Source organism: Lygodium microphyllum, chromosome 28 (genome assembly GCF_053477565.2).
Source record: "Lygodium microphyllum isolate KBCC chromosome 28, Lygodium_microphyllum_v1.1.10, whole genome shotgun sequence".
Lineage (NCBI taxonomy): Eukaryota > Viridiplantae > Streptophyta > Polypodiopsida > Schizaeales > Lygodiaceae > Lygodium > Lygodium microphyllum.
Window position 1 is genome coordinate 26045143 of NC_141162.1, and position 20699 is coordinate 26065841.

The 20699-nt window shown below is 40.3% G+C and overlaps 1 protein-coding gene across 1 annotated transcript; it reads right to left on the reverse strand.

The window, feature by feature from the left end:
• Nucleotides 1-5995: 5995 nt before the first annotated feature.
• On the reverse strand, nt 5996-9401 carry LOC148011265 (rho GTPase-activating protein 5-like). The gene is made up of 5 exons (XM_087670083.1): nt 8497-9401; nt 7612-7732; nt 7390-7509; nt 7055-7285; nt 5996-6956 (listed from the first exon to the last, which is right to left on the reverse strand). Exons 1-5 carry the CDS (start codon nt 8904-8906, stop codon nt 6594-6596), a joined length of 1245 nt encoding a protein of 414 aa, XP_087526209.1. The 5' UTR covers nt 8907-9401; the 3' UTR covers nt 5996-6593.
• Nucleotides 9402-20699: the final 11298 nt, after the last annotated feature.

Genomic DNA, 20699 nt, shown 5'->3' on the forward strand with positions numbered 1-20699 from the left:
CTTGTGTGGTAAGATGCCTACACAGGCCTTGGGGGGATCTTCTTATTTTATGTTGATTGTCGACGACTACAGTAGGAAGATGTGGGTGTACTTCCTTCGTGATAAGGCTCAAGATTTTGGTAAGTTTAAAGAATGGCTAATACTTGTTGAGAATGAAACAGGGAAAAGTGTGAAGAAATTTAGAACAGATGGTGGTGGTGAGTTCAACTCAAAGGAGTTTGAAGGTCTTTGCAAGAGCAAAGGTATCAAGCATCAATTGACGACGCCTCACACACCTCGGCAGAACGGTGTTGTGGAATGCAGGAATCGCACCATTGTGGAGATGGCAAGATGCATGCTAAAGGGCAAGGGATTGCCTAACCATTTTTGGGCTGAAGCTGTTAATACTGCAGTCTACATTCTAAATCGGAGCTATACAAAGGCTCTCAAGGGAAAAACACCTCATGAGGCTTACACTGGTAAGAAACCATCTGTCTCACATTTCAGAATTTTTGGATGTGAATGTTATGCACATGTTCCAGATGAGAAGAGAAACAAGTTACAACCAAAAAGCAGAAAATGTATCTTCTTGGGTTATAGTGATGAACAGAAGGCTTACAAATTATATGACCAAGAGGCAAAGAAGATCATCGCGAGCCGTGATGTGGTGTTCAAGGAGGAGCCGCATACAGTGGAGGAGGAGAAGGCAAGTTCTTCCACTTTATCATCAAGCGAAGTAGTCCACTATGAACCTGTCCCGAGAGCTATCCCTATCCTTAAGGAGGAGGAAGCATCATCTTCAGATGATGAGGAAAAAGTTCACCAACCTGACATCACCCCACCGAAAAAGCCATTGCCGCACTGGGTGAAGCAGCTCTATGACCACAATAATCCTATGCCTGCATCTATTGAGGAGAAGGCAGACGGACCAAGGAGGTCTCAGAGAATAGAGGAGCAAAGGAGGGCTTCTGCTCACATAGTCAATATGGCCTTGATGGTTGAGATTATGAGAGAAGTAAAGGAGCCAACTGACTTAGAAGAAGCACTTGCAGATCCATCATGGAAGGCTGCTATGCAGGCGGAGTATGACAGCATAATGAAGAATGACACTTGGGAGCTAGTGGATCGACCAGCAAAGCGGAAGGTTATTGGCACCAAGTGGATCTGGAAGGTAAAGTACAAGGCTGATGGTACCTTAGAAAAGTACAAAGCTAGACTGGTTGCCCAAGGATTTTCACAAGTTGAAGGGTTTGATTTTCAAGAGTCATTTGCCCCAACTACCAGAATGACCACTATTCGCACGGTACTTGCAGTGGCTGCCCACAAGAAGTGGCCAGTGTACCAAATGGATGTTAAGTCAACATTCTTAAATGGTGACCTCAAGGAGGAGGTATACGTGGCTCAGCCACCAAGGTTTGAGGCCCCCCATTCTGAGAACAAAGTGTGTAAACTGAAGAAGGCATTGTATGGGCTGAAACAAGCCCCCAGAGCATGGTACCAACGGATAGATAGGTTCTTTTTAAACCTAAACTTCAAAAGATGTGCCTCAGATACTAACTTGTATGTTTACAAGGATGGTAAAAAGTCTGTAGTGATTGTCCTATATGTGGACGACCTTCTTATTACAGGTGACTATGAAGATATGATCAACCAAACTCGAAAGGCTTTGAGTTCTGAGTTTGAAATGACAGACTTGGGCTTACTGTACTATTGTTTGGGGATTGAAGTCTGGCAAGAGCCAGGAAAGATCTTCATCTCTCAGAAGAAGTATGCATGGGAGATCTTGAAGGCATTTGGCATGACCGAGTGCAAGGAGATAGCTACACCTATGGAGGTGAATGCAAAGTTATCCATCGAGGATACATCAGCACTAGCAGACATTGGGAGGTATAGGAGGTTGGTCGGCAGTCTGATCTACTTGTGTAACACCAGACCAGATATCAGTTTTGTTGTTGATGTTTTGAGCAGGTTCTCAAACAAACCTCATGAGAGTCATTGGAAGGCTGGGATGCGGGTGCTCAAATACTTAAAGAAAACTCTTGACTATGGTATCACATACAGTTTTGGAACTTCTCTTGTGGGGAACTGTGACTCAGATTGGGCAGGAGACATTGATTCCATGAAGTCAGTTTCTGGTTATTGTTTCTCTTTGGGTTCAGGAATTTTCTCTTGGATTAGTAAGAAGCAACCAACAGTGGCATTGTCTTCTACCGAAGCAGAGTACAAGGCAACTTGTTTGGCTGCATGTGAGGCCGTATGGTTGAGAAGGATTCTATGGCATATGGGAGTGCAGGATGAAGAACCAGCTGTGCTGAGATGTGACAATCAGAGTTGCATCGCCATTGCCAAAAATCCAGTGTTTCATACATGCACCAAACATATAGAGATCCAGTATCACTATGTGCGTGATTTAATGGAGGATGGGATAGTGGAATTGGTCTACTGTCCAACAGAGGAGAATGGAGCAAATATCTTCACCAAAGCACTTACGAAGGATCTGCTTCAAGTTCATCTTCAGAGACTCGGCATTGGGCCGAGGAGATAGTTCACCTATGGGTGGACATTGAGGGGGGGTGTTAGATATGATCAATGCCCCACCCTCATTAGGTGCTACCAATGATCCATGGTGCTCAAAGTTGTAAGGCCCCCATTATGAGGAGAAGCCAAGTGTGAGCCCGGACATTGGTGGAGTCCTGACTTGTATATCATATGAGGTCTATGTGACCGGATGGCAAAAAGGTGGCCATTGTGGGTCTAATCTTAAGGTTAGACAGAGTGGTTAAGTTGGTAGCAATTCGAGGCGCGGGGGTCCGGGGGCAGCGCCCCCGGCCCGATGGTAAAGGGAATATTCCCTGGAATATTCCCTGGCCGACTAGTGGAGGCTCATATGGTAGGTCGAGACCTAACGACCTTCGCGGGCTATAAAAGCTAAACCCTTTCGCAGCCATCTCACACTCATCTTTCACCCAATCAGAGTTGTTATTCCAGCTAGCCTTAAGCTCTTCACCTATCTTCTGTCTAGATCGCCATCTAAGCTTCACACAGTGGAAGCGCACGGGTGGACAGAGCCATCTTTGTATCAGTTGTTTGGAGTTAAAGAATTTACTGATTCTCCTCTTATCTGTTGTGTACTCTCTATCTCTTTCTCAAATTCTGTTCGCTGCGCCGTGTAATATTTTACAAAGCTTGGTATTGATATTAGCAAACACAACCTCCAATTGTGGCTACAGACTACCTATATCAAATATTGCATACAATGCTAGGTGGAAGTCAAAACAATGAAATAGCTTGTTCTAGCTTGAGTGTTTTGCATTCGTCATAGTAAGACCATCTTTGTTAGTCTATTGATAATTAGCTAGATATAGTCATGAACCTTCCCATTATTGTGTAGGATTATAATGAAATCCATCCATAAATCTTCTATTTACCTAATTCTAAACAATTTATTACACTTTGCACCTTTAGCCACTATACTTCATATGCTTTGACTTTCAAGGCATGAAATACATGTTCATAGACATCCTTAAGCATTCTTAGACCAATAACATCAACTGTTTAAAAGAACCAAATGTCCTTTTGGATGATAATGAAATCCATACGTATATCTTCTATTTGCCTAATTTTAAACAATTTAGTATACTTCACACCTTAAGCCACTCAACTTTATATGCTAACTTTCAAGCATGAAATACATGTTCATAGACCAATAGTATCAACTTTTTAAAAGAACCAAATGTCCTTGGAATTCTTGGATTCTATGACTAGGGCTATCATAAGTCTCATATAAAAGTTGGCAATTGAGATCAACTACTTTTGGAATTACTAACTTATATTTATATGGAAAGGTGAGTCATTATCAATTATATAGCTCAATTATTTTGGCCATCTCTCCAACTCAAGGGGTCCCCATGACCTAAACAAGGAATCCATAACACTAACCTAGTTTAGTTGCTCATACACTCGACAATTTTTTCCTCAAATTTAGCATGTGAAGCATGGTGCTCATTCAAGTGTCTAACTAGCTCAAATATCCAATTGACAAGTTTCATGAAAATAAGTTTGTATAATACTAGTATAAGGCTAAGAGTGTTCGCACCTATTAAACCTTAATTCACCAAATGCACTCACCTTGTCAAAATCGAAAGTATTGCATTGATTAGTAGTGATGTAAAGTTATGTGTAAGATCATGAATTAACTCTTTTTCTGACAAACTACCAAAAAATCACCAAATCCATGTGGTCTAAAAGGATTAAGTTATCCTATCCTATAAGATTGAGTTTTTACTTTCATGACCTCTACGTGAGTGTTCCCTATTGCTCATCCATACCCTTGGTTGGCCCCATTGAACATCAATTTGCCCAAGAGACTTCCTACCAACATAAGTAGCAAATTGCAAAATAGTTCACTCATGGACTCATAAGCTACACCATCATTAAGAGTGAGATACTTGAGCAATGCCTCTAAATATAACCATTTAATCAAGTTATCGTATTTTCAAAATGCAAGCTATTTTAGGTGCAAAATATTTTTGTATTGATTGAGTTTTAAGACTTACATTGATATTTATAATCCAACACCTGAACTCAACTATCTACTTGACAATTTGTCCCATTAAAACATCCATCTCAATGATCAACCAAATGGAGTCATAATCATCACTTTTTATGTTATATAAGGTGCCTCCACCATTGCATCTAAGAATAGAACCCATGATCTTGAGTTAAGCACACCACCTCACTACCATTTGAGTCATTCTGACCCAACATGCGCCTATTTACGAATTGGAGCTAGAATAAATCTCATTTAATGATCCTAACAAATAATCATGTTTACTTTCCAAGAGACTTGAGGAATTTGTAATGAATCAAAGCATTGGATACACAAATTTGCAATTGTGTGCAAATTTGTAAATGAGAGATCACTATTTTTGGTCTCTTGTAGTAGAATGACTATAACATGAAGATCTTGACATACATAAGCATTACCCTGTGTTTTTCTAAGGCCCAAATGAGTGTTCACCTCTCTCTCTCTCTCTCTCTCTCTCTCTCTCTCTCTCTCCACACACACACACATATATATATATATGAAAGAAACATATTTGATACCTAATGCAAGAGCTTTATCAACGAATTTCTGAATAAAAAAATAGGTATCCGCAGCTTTTCTAACTCCAATTTTTTTCAAAACTAAGTGTTATGACTTTTTAATTTCGAAAGTTTTTTTGGTTTTGCAATTAATTTTATATTGAACCTCAATTTTTAGTGAGCCTCTCTAGACTCTCTCTCTCTCTCTCGTGTGTGTGTGTGTGTGTGTGTGTGTGTGTGTGTGTGTGTGTTACTGACGTTGGGGGAAAAGAGTTAGGTTTTTCGTGGAAAGGCGTCTCGGAGTCTCTCTCTCTCTCTCTCTCTCTCAAACTATGTGCTTTGGCACTTGCACAACAATCGACCCACAATTATTGCCACTTACAAGATAAGAAAATATATAAGGCATGCTTCAAATTAGTACTTTGAAGAAGTTATTTAACGTCGTCACGTCCGTCTCGAGGCGTCGCCGCCACCCACCCACCACCCCACAAAACACAAACACTCGAAAGAAGAGAAACTCATGTGAGCGCGCGCGCGCGCGAGAGAGAGAGACACACACACTCACACACAGAGACAGAGAGAGCGAGAGCGCGTTTTCACCCAGCCCAACGTGTCTGATATCGGAACACCAAAAATGCTTCACACTTCAACAAGTATTGGGAACGTGAATACAGCCATCATCTGTCTTGGACTTCATCCTTCATGCCGCTGTCGCCTTTTCAGCCTGTAAGCTCCATAGCTGCCTTTTATAACTACCTCACCCTAAATATCTGAGTTTCTGCATCCACCCTCAACAGTAACCACATTCACCAAACAACACTTACACGCTCATCTGCAAGAGCAACTGGCCTCAAGCTTGACCTTTAATTTGATCAAAAGCAAGAAGGGTGCGGGGGGGAACTAATCCCGTTCACAAAACCAGATTTCCAGAGCTCGTCTACAAGAAAATAAGTGCCACCATCAAGCAGCAGCTCAATCGGTGGGATGCGTACATGAGTAATGGGAGATCAAGAGTTCAAAACCCACCTTCAGTTGTCAAGCAGCTCTTCGGTGCTTTATCCTTACGGCTGTAGAGATTGGGATGATGCCCGATCGATCACCAAGGATTCAAATCGGTCACATTACCAGCCTCAAGTAATCACAGTATCGCCAAACAACACTTCAAGCTCATCTACAAGAGTGCCCTATCCAATCCACAGCAGCATCCTGCCCTTCTTCCCCTTGTACATGTACATGGGGGCCAAATAAATTAAGATACACACAAGAAGCTCCTAATCGTCAACATTGAGACTCATACCTGCTGCACGTCTATCATACAGATTTTACAGATACAGCTGATGCTCAAGCTAAAATTAAGCATGTTAGACCTGGCAATCTGTGAGATCTGAACACAAAGTTCAAGTGAGTCCTGGATACATTGCTAATCCATGATGCAATCATGCCCAGGCCATATCTGCCATGCTAGATTCGGTTAGTCCCATTGTCCTGAGAATCATTTGATTCCAGAATCGTGCAGCATCCAGGAAGAGCTACACTCGGCTGCATCTTAATGGCTCATCTGCAGTGTCCCTACCACTAAATCCCTTAAAGAATCTTTGTTCTACATTAGACCTATCTTGTTCAATGACTTTCTTGTCAGAGCTTCCCTTCGACAGATTCCTATCACAGGTGCTCATGTTGCCACTCACTTGTTCTGATTTATCCTTTTTAGTGAACTTATAGGTATATGACCCTCTATCAAGCCAGTCCCCACTAGGCAGCCCAAGATTGTGGGAAAAGAGTTTGGATTCTGCTGGCGATGTTTGGCGGTCTCGCAAAGTCTTCAAAATGAGGGTCTTCAAAAAATTCATCACTTGAACAGCATGCATTAAAGCAGTCAATGGGTCTGACATCTGCAACCACAACAAGCATGCAGGATTCCATTAGTTAAGGGTTTTTATTGTAAAGCATTGCACAGGTGTCTGCACCACTCCTATCATTAACTCCTAACCTGAGTCATATTAGGTGCAAAAACCATTGCAACATTGCGGGCATTCATTTTATTTGCCTGTTCCTCCTGTACAACATCTGCCATCAAGTTCACTGCCCAGTCAAGTAAGGCAGCTTGGGTAGGGGGTAACAATTTCATCAAGGAAAGGCACTGCTCTTCTGAATGACATTGTAGAAGCTGATCTGGAGGTAATGAATCCAAAACTCCTCTAGGAAGTTCTCGCAACCATGCCTGAAAACAGATCCAATGTGAATGGAGGGTGAGTATAAAGCCCCCAATAAAAAGGGAAAGTCAGTCAGTCCCTGCAACAAAAGTTATCCAAATCAAAACCAAACCTTGATCAGACCAGCGAGGCAATGCACGTCGATGTTGTCAGGGACGTTTCCCTTGTTCAACTGATCTCGCACATGCTCCTCTTGGCTATTTTCAGGGTTTATTCTGAAAATGCCTTCTGACTGCAATCAATGTAAAAGTAGACATGTTCTGGCTTAAACCCCCCTGTTTGTTCATAAAACGCAGAAGCACCCTGGTCCTTAAAAACCAAAGCAATTACTCACCTTGAGGCCTCCTTGATCATAAAGGCGTTCTTGCAACAAAAGCAAGATAGTGGGTACACTGTTGCCACGATTGTCATAACAGCATTGCATGGATTCTGCGGAGACTCCAAACACACTTGCACTGCAAAGCAAGAGGAAATTTAAAAAATATCTTAAGAGGCAGCTCAAGGTAGCTCATCAGAACTTTGTTTTTACTACATAAACTCCACATGGATCCATCATCATACATGTGTAACAAAAGGAAGAAAATGCCTATAACTGTACTGTAACAGTGATACCCTGATCAGACACACTGGATTGTTTATGCACAATCAATATTATTGGCCCTAGCAGATTCCATGCTAAAGGCGCTTAGCAGGTGATGCAACCTTGACAGATATTGTCGACCCTTCGAGAATCCATGTTATAGGAACTGGCAAGTGCTGCACTCTTGAGCTGACTATGCACAACCCATATTGTTGACCCTTGTAGATTCCATGCTTCAGGCAGAAGCAAGTGCTGCATCCTTGAGCTGTTCATGCACTATGCACGTTATTGACCCTTGCAGATTCCATGCTATAGACATTACCAAGTGATTCCTTGAGCGCAAACTAAACAGGAACTCTCTGCACTGATCACTCAGATGATCCACCATACCACAACATGCAGGAAAAAAGTCCCAAGTAGCAACACTTCAGAACAATTCTAACACTATCTAGCTAGCAATTGTAATGTTGAAGGCAAATCACAGCACAAATGACCAGAGGTAGGAAAGGCAACAAGAGCAAGCTGACCAGGATCACTGATGAAGCAAAAGGACTTCATCCATGGTTGGAAGGGAAAGAAAACCCTTTTGAAGACTAAGACATGACAATGACCAGAAGCAGGCTAAACTGTTTGCTTTACCTGGCACTGGGAACTCTTCGAGGAATCTCCATCTCGAATTCCACAGGGAGGCCCAGGAAGCCATTGAATCGATCAAATGTGACATGTGTGACATGGCGGACATTGGTCGGCCATCCAATATCCATCTTGATGTCATCCTGTGGTGACTGGCATGTGAGGCCAGAGCGGCGGAAGGCTGCAAGGAGGAGGGCCAGCACAGACAATTGGGCCTGGACTTGGTCTTGCTCGCTGTCGTCCATCTTCTGAGCCTTTTCCCCCACCATAGCCTTGCTCGCCAGTGCCTCTGCAGGCACCGTCGCGGGCATAACTGCAGATGGTGCTGAAGGAGATGAGGAGCTTGCTACATTATGACCAAAATCCATGTCTCTCACGGCATGGCGATAATCTTTAGTCTGTAAAACCGCAGTCATTCTTTCTCACCCTCTGCAATGCTTATCAGTTGCAGTGAAACCTCCTCTCAAGTGACTTTATCAAATGCAGTAAGATCTCCTTTGAAGTGGCTTATGTAATCTTCTCTGTAGGAACTGATCAAACCCACTCAATTTCTCTCCGATAGTGTTATCAAAATGCTGTCAAACTCTCCCCTGTAGAGCTTGCTCTTGCAGTCATTTCTCCCTTGTATTTCAAATTCTCTTTCACTGTTTCTGTCTTCGGGATACAGAGGAAAGGATGGAGCTAGTGCTATTAGAGAGAAATTATCATTCACTGGTTGTATCTCGAGGATACAGGGGAAAGGGATGGAGCTTGTGCTATTGGAGAGAGGAATGTTTGAGAGGTGTCATGTTGGAGGAATTTCAAGCAGGAAAGCAGAGACAAGGATTCTCAAGGAGAGAGACTCGAAGGGATAACGAGGAAGCATAGGGAAGAGATTCAATCCGTTGAAGAGGTGCAAAAATGGAGGCGCGACAGGGACACACAGAGAGAGGCGAGAGACGAAGACGAAGAAGAAGAAGAGGGAGGAGAGAGAGAGAAAGAGAGGGAAGTAGGCGTTTTTGATTGTGAAGATTGTCGCTTGAATTGAATTTCTAGAGAGAGGAGAGAGAACAGCATTCTAGAGAGAGGATGTGTGCATGTATGCGCATGCGTCCCCATCATGGGTGCGTGTCATCAATACATACGTCAGGCGGCTCTAAATTTGGGGGGGGAGTGCGTGACCCCCAACCGTATCTGCGAACATAGCTGAGAGAACTAAACTTGGCTAATTATTGTTGCCTTTGAGGCCCATTTAATGGGACCATTTAATTCAAAAACTGCGCGTGTTGGCGGTCCTCGGCGCCCCACCCCCAAAATTGGCAGAGCCGGCGCCAAATCTAGCACAGACCCACGCCCCCCCCACCGCCCCCCCCCCACGCCCAAAAAACCGTCATCGTGCTAGCACGGGCACCCTCTTTATACCCTCGAGCATTCCTTACCTTAATTTTCCCCAAAGGCGCCCCAAACAAGGACTCGTTCACACCAAGCTAATGGACATGCTCACCTAAGGGTCAATTTCAGCCTAGAAACTAGCTTCCCAACAACTACTTTCCAGCATGTTCTATGCTCTATGACTTTCAGGGTCGCGTCAACCGATTCCCAACCAACCGCATTTCCCGACTGCAAAAATCGTGCCACCCCATTAGCTTCCCTGCCTCTTGCTTCCCAGCACATTCTTTGTTTATTGCAAAATCATGCCTTTAAACAAGCAATAATAAGCAAAGGAGATGGTGCTTATAATTGTGGGGTTCAGCATGTGGGCCTTCTTTCAGAGGACCATGAGGAGTGTGTTTACAAATGAAAACTGCACAATTCCTAGGGTGGGGTTTCTAATGGTTTTCCTAGAAACCAGAAACCGGTCTAGGTCATGTGGATCAGTTTTCTACTTTCTAAGGAAATCATTGTTTTCTAGAAGAAATTCCCCTGCCTAATTTCTCAACGAGAAACCATGGGCTATTCTAGGAAAAAAGCACATCTTAAAGGTCCTACTTCCTAAAGTTGGGAAGTGCAAACATTCTTTTGAATGTTTTTATAGAATGGGGTTTTTGTTTGCTAAAAACTCCTAAAAATAGTTTCCAAGAAACTGCCTCATGGAAACAACTCAAATGTTTATACACCTCAAAGTAGCTCAACAACTAGTTTGAGGGTACTTTTTTTTTTTGCAATGTAAATATGAATTAAGGAATATTTACAACCTTAGCTCAATTTACCAATTTATCCACACGATTATATGTGATCAATTGAAGTTTCTAGCCCCTCAAATGGCCAAATGACCATGGCCATGATAACTTTCCATTAAGAAATAAATCACAGACTCATTTAACTCCTAGAACCAAGGAATGCTTACTTCCACATTTCTTTCACATTCAAACCAGCAACCTTTAGCCATTCTCAACCTTCCTCTAGCATGACTCATCAGATGCAATTTAAAAGAGATCTTTGGTCTGAGCTTTGCAATGGACACAATACCTTTATAAGCAACTATGTTAATTATAGGCGAGCATGATAAGGGCAACATCGCATTTCATAGGAGCTCCAACATTAGAAATAACTTGTTCACATCCATACAATTGCGTTTTCCATATCAAAATCCCCTAATCTAATTTTGGAAGGAATAGTAAATTATATGTCAAGCCCAATGGGTCGTACCCATGCTTCCCTTGGGGAGACATCATTTTGATTCAAGTGTTTAAGGAGCAATGCCCCTACTTGATTAGAACCAATATTTTTGAACTATTTGCAAGTGAACCCAATAGCTCTTTTATGTAGTGGGCAAATCAAGTCCATCGATATCTTTTGGTGTTGTCATATGATGCCAACTAATAGCATGCCATGCATGTTTATTTCTCTCATCCAAACTTAAAATTTTTCTCAATCTTTTCCCTTGTTATTTTGGAAAAATGCAAAGTAGAGGCCATAAAAACAATCATAGACCATAACACTTATTTAATCACCATGAATCTTTGAAAAGAATGTAAGTTGCAAAGCTTCGGACCTTCAATTTTAAGAATTCTCTTATCTTTCAACTGTTGAAACCTTTGTCTACTAGTAATCTCTATGCCTAATTGGCATCCTAGATACTGGGTGATCCTTCTAGTCCTTATATCCTTGAGATTAAAATGATCTAGCAAAGTAGCATCCTTCTCAAAGTGCAATCATATGACCTTTGTTCTTCCAAGCTAGCCTGAAAGCTAAAAATATGACAAAACTCCTCATATAACTAAAGCAACCTATCAATAGCTGCATCCTCTTCTCCAAGGGCGTTTGCATTATCATTTGAAAACATTTGAGAGCTAAAAGTTGAACCATAGGGAAGAATAATTCCAAAATTAGATGACCAAAGCAACTAGGAGAGGGGCTAAGGGACAATCATGCCTAATAGGTCTCTTCAATTGAAAACATTCGTGAAATAGCCATTGATATTAATGGGGGTTATAGTGTTTGAGAATGTCATTGAAAGTAGAACCAAAATCCAACCGTTGCCAAGATCAAAAGGAATACTTTGCATTAGAGAAAAGCCAATAGACAATTTCATAATCACAAGTGGCCTCTTATATCTTCCTCCCATAAACAAACCTTAACTATTGTTATGTACATTCTCAACTAGTGTGCATTTGATTTTCACAGCAAAAATCCATGGCAATATTTCTTAAAAACATTTAAAAAAATATATGGGCCTCCAAACTTTTCATCTTAGTCTTCTTGGGGTTTTGAGGATTAACTTAATAGCCCCAACATTAATCCTAGTAGAAAGCCTACCTATCAAGTTTCCTTCATTTGCCATCTCCACCAAATCAACTTTACAAAGCTCCCAATTAACATATAAAAGCTCAATAGGTGAACCATCCATGCCTAAAACTTTATTATTTTTCATCTTGAGCACCACCTACTTCAATTCCTCCTCTAAGAAATGTCTGACTAGAAAAGCAACTTTTGCTCCAAAACAGCACAAGGAACAAGCTTCAAAAAGTTAAGAGCTCTATCACAACATTGCTCCCCTGCAAAAGTGAAAGCTCAAGTATCAAGGGTCTTGACAACAAAAGGTAACGACCCCATAAGGAAACTATTTGCTTTGCATAAACAAAACCTAGCAACCCACATGAACCCTTACTAAGTGAGAAGAAAAATGAGCAATTCCAAGACATGAGTAGAGCAATGGTTCCTTATGCCACTCAACATCGAGATTCTCTTCTTGTTGTTATGCATTTAGTGATAAAATTATGGCTTGAATCTTGTAAAATATTGAACATTTCTGGGGAAAAGTAGGAGTCTAGATTGCAAGGCATTATACTAATCTCTAGAGTACAATGGTTGAAGGTTGGGGATTGTCTATGAACCACATTTTTTTAGTCTGAAAAAATAAAATGCAAGAATCAATCATTTGTGTCATAGATGAAAAATGGAATTGGCATAATGATATTTAGGGATCCTTTAACTTTCTTCATTCTTTGCATAAAATTTACTATTGATAATGCACAACGTTTGCCATTGACCCAAACTTAGTGAAAAGGATCCAAACTTGCCATGAATACTTAGCTCTTAGCCAGTTGCATATAACAATGGGGTTATAGTAAAGACTACCTAAAAGAATCTCCTATAGGTAACTTTAGAAGGGTGGAGGAAGTAGAGCCTAAAAGCTATGTTTATTATTCATAAACATGTGGAGACAAGTGGGAGATAGTTTCAATCTTTGTTTTTCACCCAAGACAAAGTATCCCCCTACCCCATTTGTTTTAGACCAATTAAGTAGCCATCTTTCATTTAATTTGATAGTTATCATGGGCTGATTATCAACAAGAAAATTAGGGAGAGGTAATAGAGATTATTCCCCTTCCTCAATAAGGGCTCTAAAATTAAACCTACTTTGGTGCTTCGCGCTAGTATTTTGATGGCGCTTCACAAAAATGTTCATATGCATTAGCTGCATCATTCTCAGTGACTCCACTAAAATCCACAATTTCCAACCTAGGCCATTCATGAGCTACTATGGGCTCACCAAAGTTAGATTACAATTAGAGTTACATTCTTCTTAAATAAGCACTTCATAGTCTTTAATGTGTTGTCAAGCCTCAAGATAAATGGTGATATGTCCCCTTCACCATCCCCTTTGTCTTGATAGTAGGGTTTTCAATGTGCATGAAACCATGCACACGAAGGCTTTGTGGATAATTGCCAAACAATCCGTCATGCAAAAGTAATGGTCTCAAATGAAAGCTCACTGGTTAGACCCATTCGAAGGAACTTTGAGTAGTCATGATTTGTAACTTTGAACATAATATTACTCAATAAATCACTTTACCTTGAAACATAAAAGAAAAGTCTAGATTTAATAAAACCTCTCTCATTTTGGTACTCCTAGTTTTATTCATGATACTACAGCAGTCAATGTTATGCTTTCTTAAGCTCTTGTTATTTTGTTCAACATCATCTTTCTTAGCCTCATTTGTAATGAACCATAGGCTTGAGGTCTCACCATGTTCCTCAAAGTAGTGTGGTTCAACATTGCTAATTATCCTTCAGCCTAATGTGCAATGGCCAATTATTTGTCTCTTGCTATATCACTTTCCAATTCACATGGGTAGTTGATGTTCTCACACTATACCTCTAATTTTCCTTTCCAATCCATTTAGTTCTCCTTGTTGCTAGCAAACATGATTAGACAATTGGCCTTTTTGACTTAATCTAGGCTGCAAATTACTCCAATAAGAATGCAATAAAGCTTGAGAAAAGTTCATATATTACCTTTTTTTACGCTAGTTGATGGAAAGTAAAATTCCTAGCCTACAACAACATGGATTTGCTTTGCCCTCCACATTACTTTCCTTGCATAAGGTCCTATAATGTTTGAGTTAGCCTGATTTCTACCTTTCAAATTTATTTCCTCCTTATAGAGATCCATCACATTGATGTCCTCTAAGCACAACTTTAGTCTTATCATGGAATGTTAGCTGGCTAATTTCATGAGTCCAGTTGGTGCTATCTTTTAGGGAAACCCTAACTTTTAAGTATCCTCAGAACATACAACTCATCAAAGTCAGATATACAAAGTGCTTCTAAATAAATAATTTTAAGTGGCAAGTAGTAAGAGAGTATGTACTTTGAGTTGCTTTGGTGGTGTGAGAAACAATAGCATAAAGTGGCAAGTAGTAAGAGAATGCAATTTCAACTGGTTGGCACTATGTGAGAAACAAAGAGTTACCATGGTCTAGGATTGGTGTTGTGTCAATCTCCATCTTTTTGCTCTTAGATCCAGGATCTTGACATTTTTGTCCATGTTCTCCTCCTCCTATTTTAATAAATCAAAATTGAGTTGTTGGCTTTTCTAATCCAATATAAAAATTGAAGTCAATTTGTCTAAACCAATTTTGAAACAATAATCAATATACTTGCTTATAGGTAGTAATTATTGCACACAAAAGACCTAAAATAAATGTTTGACTAACTAATACTTAGGATGAAAATGTACTTTAAAAGCATCGATTTCGAGTAATGACATTTTCCTCAATATGTTCCTGTTCATTTCAAAAGTTATGCTTATTTGAAAATCCAAGATAGTAATTGAATAAATTTTCTCTAAAATTTTCACAATAGTAAAAAGCTCATTTGTTTAAGATATGATCGATTTCACATACAAGAGTTTATATCTAGATATTTGAGTGTCTCGGTGGTGGTGATGTCATAGTGTATGCACACACACACACACACACACACACACACACACAATCCCTCCCTCTTTCTCTCTTTATATATAGTTGCATGTGTGTGTCACTTGACTTGTCAATGATTACTACAAGTGCCATGTGACACGAGATAGAGCAAGAGGGAGGAGGAGTAGTAGCAACCATGCGAGTACCTATTCTCTAAACATTTATGGATTAGTACATGTTCCTAATTATTAATGCATTAGCTTTGACATTCCACAATCATGATGGATTTTTTAAAAACATCAAGACATCAAGAGAGAGACCATTAATGCGATGACTTCTGTTAGGCATAGAGGTATGAGTGTTGATTTTTCCTAATTAGCAATTAGGAAAAATCAACAATTACGTATTCAATTGATATAAATATGTATGTAACAATGATATATCCATAATAATATATATGACGTAATGTTTTGCATGTGTGTGTGCAATGTCATATTTTTATTACTAAAATTCTAAATTTAACCCACATTTGACCATTTTTTGGCTCGATTTTTGCTTATAATGCAATCAATACAATTGAAATAGATCCTTTTGAAAAATCTCCCTTGCTTATAATGTTACTTGGCATGAACATATTCTTTATTTGGGTTAGTTGCTTCCCTTTGGTAACCTAGAGGAGGAGCTAAACAACCAAGAAATTTGTTGCCTTCCTTTGGGAACCTAGAGGAGTTGAACCGAGTGTTTACTAGATATGAGAGGATATTGAGACTTTTATAGCATCTCTACTATATATTAATGAAAGGCTTCTGAGCAAAGATGTGCCATCAAAACCTCGGAGTACGGCCCTCATGTGGTGCACATGAATCCCCCTACAAAACCTTTTGGGGGCCCATCCGCTCCGCCTACCTGCCACCCCCGTGCCCGTAGTGTCCTATGGGTTCTACAAATTTTGTCCCATTAAGCAAGTAGCATAGAAGAGTAGATTCACAAAACACATATAAATAGAAGGGCTGCGAGCATGCATAAGCCCACACTCAAATGTTATGTGACCTGTAATTGATTAAATTAATCGATTAAATAATCAAAGAATAAAATAAACTATTAAAATAGTAATTTTGTATGATTGATTAAAAGTAAGTTTTCATAATTGACTTAATGTAATTGATTAAAATAATTAATTATATAATCAATCAATCAATTAAAATAATAATTTAATTGATTAAGTAAACCTATGTTTTAAAATAATTGTTTAAATGATTGATTAAATGTAACACATTGGCTGCATCATTGTCTGTAACTCCAATTAAATCCATGATTTCTAGGCTATTCATGAGCATGCTTCTGTAAGTCAGTATCTAGATATTTCTGCTTCTTCATGGTGGTGATGTCATAATGTGTATGCACATGCACACACGCATTCCCTGTCAAGATTGTGGGAGAGAAGGAAGGAGTCTCACTTGTAGCTTTCTTGCTTGCACAATGGGAGAATACACACAAAGGTGGAGGCTGAAAACAGTTTTCCTCTTCTTAGTTGTGTAAGCCAAAAAGAACTCTAGTACATAGAAATAGAAGAACCCTATATATGGGTCTCAAACCAAACTCAACTAACTAAGGTGGCATACTAACTGAGCCACAAACTAGAGTAGATAAGGATAGCTGTCATCTAGCTATTATTCATGGGCGGTGTACCAACCGCATCTGCAACTAACAAGTCGGTGACATAAACGCACAACGGTCACCCTGGCATATCACGAGTGGAGCTCGATATCTCAACACTCCCCCTCGAGCTCAATCCCAATTCCTGCACACCAAGCAGGTCTTTGAACTTGCGCAGCTTCTCTGCGCCCAATGCCTTCGTAAATATGTCAGCTACCTGATCCTCTGTGCCGACATAAACTAGATCAATAAGACCTAGTAAAACTCTCTCTCGCACATAGTGATAATGCACCTCAATGTGCTTTGTTCTAGCATGATAGACTGGGTTATTTGCCAAGTATATACTACTCATGTTGTCACAATAAATGACAACTGGTCCATCTGTAGACTGATGCATATCATAAAGTAGCTTATGCAACCAAGCTACCTCACATGCAGCCATTGTTGTGCCCCTGTACTCAGCCTCTGTGCTCAACAAGGCAACTGCAGGCTGTTTCTTGCTGCTCCAAGTGACTGCAGCACTCCCAAAAGAGAACACATATCCACTGGTAGATCATCTATCAGAAATACTATCAGCCCAATCAGCATCAGTGTATCCATGCAACTGTATCTGAACCCCAGTCTCATAAAGTAGTCCATACTGCAATGTGGACTTCACATACCTGAGTATGTGTCTAGCCGCATCCAAATGTGGTTTCCTTGGAGCCTGCATAAACTCACTTACCAATCCAACAGCATAGCTCAAATCTGGCCTAGTAATAGTCATATAAATCAAACTTCCTACTATGCGTCTGTACATAGTAGGGTCTTCGAGAAGCTCACCTGCAGCTATGCTCAGCTTCACATTCTGCTCCAAAGGAACTAAAATAGGCTTGCAGCTTGTCATCCCATATTTGGACAGCATGTCCAATCCATACTGCCTCTGCAAGAGCCATATCCCACTTGGTGATCTAATCACCTCAATGCCCAAGAAATAATGCAGCTCTCCCAAATCCTTCATCTCAAACTTCTGCTTCAATAGCATTTTCATATGAAGGATATCTTCATCACTATCACCTGTCATAATCAAATTATCAACATAAATGACAAGTAGCATAATACCTTTCTCTGTTTTTCTCACATAAAGTGAAAAATCTGCCTTGGAAATTTGAAAGCCAATAGTAACAAGATACTATCCTATCTTGTCAGAGCATGCTCTAGGTGCTTGTTTCAAGCCATACAAGGCTTTCTTCAACCTGCAAACAAACTCAAGATGAACAGCATGCACATAACTTGGTGGCTGCTCCATATATACCTCTTCTTGCAAATCACCATGCAAGAAGGCATTCTTTACATCCGTCTAATGTAAAGACCATTCCTTTGATGCAGCCATAGCAATGACTGCTCTTACGGTTGCCATCCTTGCAATCGGACTGAATGTTTCTTCATAATCAATGCTATATGTTTGTGCATACCCCTTGACTACTAATCTTGCCTTGTATCAGTTCATAGAACCATCTGCATTGTGCTTCACCTTATAAACCCACTTACAACCAATTGCATTCTTACCTTTAGGCAAAGGTACCAATTCCCATGTAGCATTTGCTTCCAAGGCATCCATTTCTTCATCCATGGCTTTCTCCCATTTTTCTTTTCCCATGGCTTTCTCAAAAGAAGTGGGTTCTGGTTCCTGTATCACTTTGACCATATAGGCATAGTGAATGGCTGTAAATCCATCATATTTCAGCCTATCCACAGGATACCTAGCTCTGGTAGACTTGCGCAAAGTAGGTTCACTCCCAGGTGCTCTCAAAACATCCCTGGTCTTCCTTACTCCAGGTGTAACAATAGAAGGAATACCCAACTCATCATCAATGCTCTGTTCTGAGCCTCTGGATTCACCATCCACATAAGAGTGACCTGCATTCACATCAAACATGGGCTGATCTACCTTCTCTTTTCCTTTTCGTGATACCTGCATACCACTATCTACATTACTTTGAGAAGGTTCTCCTGATCTCAATCTGCCTGTCCATGGCAAAGAATGTGAACCACTGCTAGAGGACGCTCCAGGTCCACTAATATCTTGTGACTGCTGCTGTGAATTCTGTGTAGCATTACCATTTTGTGCATCTACATTATCAATCACATTTACTGGTTTATACCAGTTACTCATCTCATAAAAAACAACATCTCTGCTCACTGTAAACTTACGAGTAGAAGGGTTATAGCATCTATACCCTTTTTGCTGCAGAGAATAACCAATAAAGATGCACTTATCAGCTTTTGGATCCAACTTGGATCTCAACTCATCTGGCACATGAACATAGGCAATGCAACCAAAAATTTTCAAATGAGAAATATCTGGTTTCCAACCAGTATACCTCTCCTCTAGAGTCATGCCATGTATTGCTGCAGTGGGAGTCCTGTTCATTATGTAGACTGCTGTAGCAATTGCCTCAGCCCAGTAAAAATCTGGCAAGTCTTTTTCGTTGAGCATGGCACGAGATACCTCTCCAATATACCTGTTTTTTCTTTTTGCAATTCCATTTTGTTGTGGGGTATGACTGCATGAATATTGCTGCTTTATGCCATGCTCCTGCAAGAACCTTGCAAACTCATTTGAGAGGTACTCTCCCCCTCCATCTGACCTTAGGCATTTTATTTGCAGGCCTGTTTCTTTTTCAACCATAGCTTTAAGAGTTTTGAAATGCCCAAAAACTTCACTTTTCTTTTTCATAAAATACACCCAAACTTTTCTGCTATAGTCATCAATAAAAGTGACAAAATAATGACAGCCTCCAAGAGATGCAGCTTTAGTAGTCCACACATCAGAGTGGATTAATTCCAATGGCTTCTTACTCTCTTGAACATGTCTAAGAAATGGTTTCCTTGCCTGTTTTCCAAATTGACAGGCTTCACATATCTTATGCATTTCTGCAACCTTGAATTTAGGCAATCCTGCAACTATATTTTGGGCTTGCATTGATTTAAGTCGCTGTACATTAACATGACCAATGCGTTTATGCCAGATATCAATATCTGCAACTACATCGGTCCCATGTGCAAACATTGCTGCACTCAATTCAAGCATTTCTGCATCCAACGTAAACATTCTGCCCTTCTTCTTTCCTTTTGCTATCAAGCGACCTTTATTTTTCATATCCTCAACAAAGCATCCATGAGAATTAAATCTGACCTGCAAGCCCTGCTCAACCATTTGACCAACAGAAACCAGGTTCTTGGTGATATTCGGGACATGAAATACATCCGACATGTATTTCTTTTTCCCATCCTGCATAGACAAAGGAATTTTTCCAATCTGCACAATAGGATGTGCAGTATCATCACCAGTCTCCACAAATCCTGGTTTTTTCATTTTCCTTGCATCCTGCATCCATTCTGCATGACCTGTCATGTGGTTTGATGTACCTGAGTCAACATAGCACACATCGTTTCTTTCTTCTGCACTTGTCACAGAATTGGTCATGTGCTGCACCATAAACAAATGCTCATTTCTGTCATCACCCTGTCTACTAGAAGATGCATAATTCCCTTGTTGCAATTTTCCATTCATGATGTTATTCTGCTTTTTATAGCAGTCTTTAGCCATATGACCCATTTTACCATAGTAGTAGCATTCAACATTGTTGTTTGCATTTTGGCCTCTTTGCCATCCACCACTACCTCTTTGGCTCCCCCTGCCTCTAGAGTTACCACGTCCTCCTCCATAGGACTGGTTTTCTTGAGTTTGCTGCATATTCTGATTTCTACCATGGCCTCTAGATCGGCCTCCTCTACCTCTGCCTCTATCTCTTCCAGCATTTGAGTAGAAGACAGCTTCTTTTGAAGTTCCTCTTGAAGAAGATGCACCACCATTTCTCTGCTGCTTAGAAATTAGAAGAGCAATCAACTCCTCAAAATCAAGAAATCTTTCACGGACGAAAA

What these genes read in the sequence shown, in the direction of transcription:
- LOC148011265 (XM_087670083.1), bottom strand. Translation starts at nt 8,906, where the DNA reads ATGACTGCGGTTTTACAGACTAAAGATTATCGCCATGCCGTGAGAGAC. An exon ending in ATGATCAAGGAGGCCTCAAG is followed by an intron (nt 7,510 to 7,611) that starts GTGAGTAATTGC and finishes CATTGATTGCAG; the next exon opens with TCAGAAGGCATTTTCAGAAT. An exon ending in GCCTCGCTGGTCTGATCAAG is followed by an intron (nt 7,286 to 7,389) that starts GTTTGGTTTTGA and finishes ATCTGTTTTCAG; the next exon opens with GCATGGTTGCGAGAACTTCC.